At 50.1% G+C, this 5,063-nt stretch overlaps 1 protein-coding gene across 1 annotated transcript; it reads right to left on the bottom strand.

Moving 5' to 3' along the window:
• Nucleotides 1-574: 574 nt before the first annotated feature.
• inhbab (inhibin subunit beta Ab) lies at nt 575-4,641 on the bottom strand. The gene is made up of 2 exons (XM_012858262.3): nt 3,130-4,641; nt 575-1,783 (listed from the first exon to the last, which is right to left on the bottom strand). The coding sequence occupies exons 1-2, from the start codon at nt 4,004-4,006 to the stop codon at nt 1,005-1,007; spliced, it is 1,656 nt and encodes a 551-aa protein (XP_012713716.1). The 5' UTR covers nt 4,007-4,641; the 3' UTR covers nt 575-1,004.
• Nucleotides 4,642-5,063: the final 422 nt, after the last annotated feature.

The raw sequence follows: 5,063 nt of genomic DNA, 5'->3' as shown, positions 1-5,063 counted from the left end.
CTGCTGGACCTATGAAAGGCTTCACCCTCCTAACAACAGGTGCTGCTCGCTGGGCTCTGGGTCCGTCATGGAGGAGCCATGCAGACTGAGAGCTGAGAGTGTGATTCCTCCTTCTGAGGATCTGGGACAGAATCAGACAAACACCACCAAGAGCCTGAAACTAAAACCCGTTCATCACCTTTCTGCTCAAATTGAAAGTAAATCTTTGTTTGTTTGTTTCTCAGGGGAGTGGTGGTCTAGTGGTTAGAGCAGTGTGCTTGCACTCAGAGAAGGATGCAAGTCCCCGGTTCAATCCCCAGTGCCGGCACTCTGGGTCCCTGAGCAAGACCCTTAACCCCAGATTTCTCCCCAGACGCCACACATGGCAGCCCACTGCTCCCCAAGGGGATGGGTTAAAATCAGAGAACACATTTAGTTGCTCTGTACTTGTGACAATGTAATGACAATAGAGTTGAATTCTATTTTATTCTATTCTGACTTGGAGACAAGCTTCAGCAGGAAGTTGAGGACCAGCCAGCATCTCTTATTTTTTCAAGTTGGTCTGATGAAGTTTAAAGAAGAAACATACAACAACTCATCTTGGCTCACAGTTTAATGACAAAAATAGGCAAATAAATTATATCAAGAGCTAAAAGAAGCTCCAGAAACAGTTTCAGGTATTTTCATACTTTTGTCTCATTTCGATTTCAGAAAAACGAGCCAAACTTTGATCATGGGCTCATTTTTGGCTTCTGTCTGAATCTGAGAGGTTCTCTGTGGCTCGCGTCTACCTTCACCTTCTCAGCGGTGATGATTGGCTCCTGCAGATGGATGAACTCTTCTCCATCCAGGGGGTTCACTGAACCTCCAGAGGAACACTTGGGTGACGAACAGCAGCAGAGCCGGCCCAGTGGGAATGTTCTGTTGGCTCGCTCTGTTGAGGAAGAGCAGATGTGAGAACATGAAGGGGCTTTTGGGGAACTTCCTGCAGGAAGCGGGTTGCAGGCTTTCTACAGCCTTTAGTTCTACGAGCAGCCACACTCCTCCACCACCATGTTCTGGATGTCCTTCTTGATGATCTTCTGCTCCTCGTTGTAGTAGAGCATGGACATGGCCCGCAGCCTGGTGGGCACGCAGCAGGACTTCATGTTCTGGAACGGCGCGTAGCCCCTCATGCGGTAATGGCTGATGACCGCCGAGTGAAAGGAAAGCGCCGAGCTGCCCATGTGGCTCTGGCAGTCTCCCTCGCAGTAGTTGGCGTGGTACCCGGCCGGGGCGATGATCCAGTCGCTCCAGCCGATGTCTTTAAAGTTTACGTAGAATTGCCGCTTGCAGCACACGTGGATTTTGCCGTTGCACTCCAGACCTCGTTTGACTCGGCGCTGAGGCTCCTCCTCCTCGGCCCGCATCATCACCATGAGGAAGGGCCGGTGGGACTGAACCCGGCCGCTCGCCTTGGCTCCGGCGCCGGGCGTGAGGACAGGCGACGCCCCGACCTCGGCACAAAGCGGGCAGGAGACCCGCAGGCTGAGAGAGCTGCTGCCGCCGTCCAGCAGGGACTGAAGGCCGTGGCTCACAGAGAGCGTGTGCCAGCCGCTGCGCCGGCTGTCCACCATCTTCTCTGAAACAAACTGGTCTTTATGAGCAGCACCGTCACGGCGAGTCCACAGCAGCTGCAGCATCACTTTACTTCTGACCCGACTGGCCTTGGACATCTTCAGGAAGATCCAGACGTTGGCCTCCTGCACCACGGCCGAGTCGCCGTCCTTCAGGACCTCAAAGGTCACCGTGTTCGGAGAGTCTCCTGCAGCGCAAAGCAGCAGACAAGTTAGACGCAGTGCTAGAGGAGAAGACCCCCCCCCCCCCCGTTTTAGATGAATCAACAAAAGGAAAATGCATGAATAGATCTTTGCCTCTAAATATATTTGATATAAACAGAGAGCCTAAAAAAGATCAGGAACGCTGTCCATCGTGTCCTCTTGGTTCTTGTTTGTTTCCTGTTGCAGAATAATTACTGAGGCCCAGATTTCTCTGAATAAAGAGATTATTTACGGCCTGAGACCACTCGGTATGCCCCCCCCCCCACCAGCCTCGTTACTGGTCGTTAATTTGGGCGAGCCTCAGAAGAACCGTTTAATGACAGAATTCTCAGCAAAGAGACAACTATTTATAGCCTAACACCATTCTGCACATTTCTGTCAGCGACCGACACGTGAAGAAGGATCCGTGTTGTTCAGGAGCTGCTTTCTCTTCTTCTCGTCACATTCAGGGGCAACTCAGAACTTTTGACACCGTTTGGGTTCTGCCGGTTCAGTACAAGAACTCTGCCTGCTGAAAATCTGACCAACCACACAGAAAAACTCATTTTCTGCGTTGTCTTTTCAAACGGAACAAATAAAAATACTTGTTGATTAGAGAGAGTCAGCAGTTTTAGGACGGGTCACATGACGCTGAGTGTGGAAAAGGTTCTGATTGTAAATTAGAGAAGTTTTTTAATGAGATTTATATTGATTTCAGTTTGGTCTCCTGGACTGAACCAGACCAGATTGTTGTTTCCTGTCTTTATTCTAATCGTTGCTTTTGATAAAGTTTCACTCTGACTGAAGCCAACTGAGGAAGAGACTCGGGCCACAGAGCTCTGATGACCTTCACACGGTTCTTCCGTCTGACTGAAATCTGTAAACAAACTTTGAACTTGTTGGATTTTTGTGAACGAGCAGATAAGAGACACACAGACGACGTGGCGGCTCCCACGTAAACACCTGCCTGGATCTTATCCTGCAGCCCGGGTTCCCTTCACCTTCTCAGGTGAGCTCAGGTGAGCTGAGCAGGCAGGAGCTTCCTAGAGGTGATGGAGCGTCTTTTAACAGCATGTGAGTCTGGCACTGATTGGACTGTTTAGTCTGTTTTACCGGCTGTGCAGCACGTGGCTCATGGCTGCGTCGTTTTAAAGCGCTGCATATATGAAGATGGGATGTAGAGGAGAAGCACACCTCCAGTCAGTGTGAGGTCAACCACTGACGGTTCAGAGCCGAGGTTCATTAGGGGTTAGCAGCTCTGCAACCTGCAGTTACCCTGCAGATCAATCCCTGAACCTTTGAACCTGAGCTGCTCTCATCAAAACTGATCAAAGCAAAACATTGGACTCACCTGGCTCTCCAAAGATGATCAGCTCAGATGGAGGTTCAGGTTCTGGGAAGGTTCCAGGGCCTGAGCTGTCCTCCGGTATCTCCACAGTACCGTCTTCAGTAACACGGCCCACATGCAGCTTCTTGATGGCGTTGAGCAGAGCCGCACGAGGAACCGGCTGCGTCAGGTTGGGTCGGGCGCTCAGGTGCAGCATGTTCAGGATGTGACGCTTCACCGCCTCCACCATGTCACTCTGACCTCCAGACGAAGACAAATTCTTCCTCATCTGAGCCAGAGAGCAGGACGGGCAATCAGAGGCTGCTGCCCCTTCCTGGAGCCGCGGAGCAACCTCCAGTGGAGAGGAGATGGTGGGAGTCGTGTCGATCAGAAGAAAGATGGGAGCCACAAAGAAGAGCGCAGCCCAAGAAGACATGCTGCTCCCTGACCAACGCTGATGGTCCTGCAAAGGGTTAAATGTGTGCGGTCGCCGCTGAGGACCAGAGAACCGGACCTGATGGGAGGACCGGAGGGTCGAGTCTGACCGTCCAGGGAGAAAAGTCAAAGCAGCAGGATCTGATGGAGGGATCAGGGAGCGCCGTTCTACCAGAGAGTAAAGCAGGTTCTGGGTCAGACAGGCGTTAGAACCCGTTAGAACTCGTCTTTCATGGGTTTGAGATAAAAAGATGCAACAGAAGCAGTCAACAAGTGTGAGCCGTCCCCTCTGATGGTGAGATGCTGGTTCAAATCCGTGGTTCTGCTGGGTTAATCCTTCATTTGGAGCTTGTGCTGGTTCTGGTTCTCTCTGGTACTGGGTTGGAACAGCGAGCAGGGTCACTCTGCTCTCCCTCTCTGCTCTCTGACAGCAATTATACCTCCAGCAGTTAAACTCCTCCTCCATGCACAGAGGTATTTCCCTCTGAGTCACTCACACACTCGGCATGATCTCTCAGAATATCTCAGCACTGTTTGTGGTGTTTCCTCCTGAGCCAACGTCACGACAGAAGAGGAGGAGGAAGGAGGGAAGAGTAGGACGGCAGCATCCCTGATTCATTCACACACACACAGATGAATCAGAGCAGCGTCTTCGTCACCTCACGTGGAGGAGAAACTCCGTTGGTGTGAAATAAATTTTAAGCCTGAAGATGAGTTGTTAGGATCAGAGTGGAGCAGATGGAGTGAGTCCACGTCGAATCAGATCTTCTGACATCAGCAGGCCCTCTGCTGCCGACAGCCGGGCGTTACAGCATCACCTGAGGCGTGATTCACCTGTTCCTGTTGCTCCTCCTGCAGCTGCAGTCAAACTGAGCTGCAGTCTCCAGCTCACAGCAGGAGACATGATTCACCAGCCGGCTTCAACTTTTGTCAGGAGCAGCTTTCCAACAAAGAGCTTTAAGCTATAGAGGAGAAGAGAGCTCTTTATGAAACACCACCAGTTTTAGAAGCTCTGGGTGAAAGTGGTGCAAGCAAGAGTCTGACCTGAACGTCACTGCAGAGCAGAGGGAACAGCTGAGGCTCTGCAGAAATCAGAACCAGTAAAAAGCCCCTGAACTGAATTCAGCTTTATTCAACATGTAATCGCCTTACAAATATAAGTGATGTCAAGAAATTAGCAAATTGTATACTTTATTATATACTACACACATTCAAGGACTGGGTTAGTATAAACTGTAGATTGTCCCACCCGTTTCCCACATACATTTTACTATTTATATACGGATATGAACACTTTTACACAATCCCCATAAATCTGAATGACTGAAGATAGTTTACCATTTTACATACTGAATTATGTTCATGGCTCATATTTACATCAAATGATTTTGAACGCTTTGATATTTGGACCTTGCCGTAGCTCCACATTCAGATGAGTTCCAGCCCAAACACTGAAACACAGAAAGTCTCCTTAGTGGTTCTGATTCTGCAGGTTTGAAACGGACCTGAACAGCCTTAGTCTG

Source organism: Fundulus heteroclitus, unplaced genomic scaffold, assembly GCF_011125445.2.
Source record: "Fundulus heteroclitus isolate FHET01 unplaced genomic scaffold, MU-UCD_Fhet_4.1 scaffold_56, whole genome shotgun sequence".
Classification (NCBI taxonomy): Eukaryota; Metazoa; Chordata; class Actinopteri; order Cyprinodontiformes; family Fundulidae; genus Fundulus; species Fundulus heteroclitus.
This window is presented reverse-complemented; position numbering and strand designations above follow the sequence as displayed.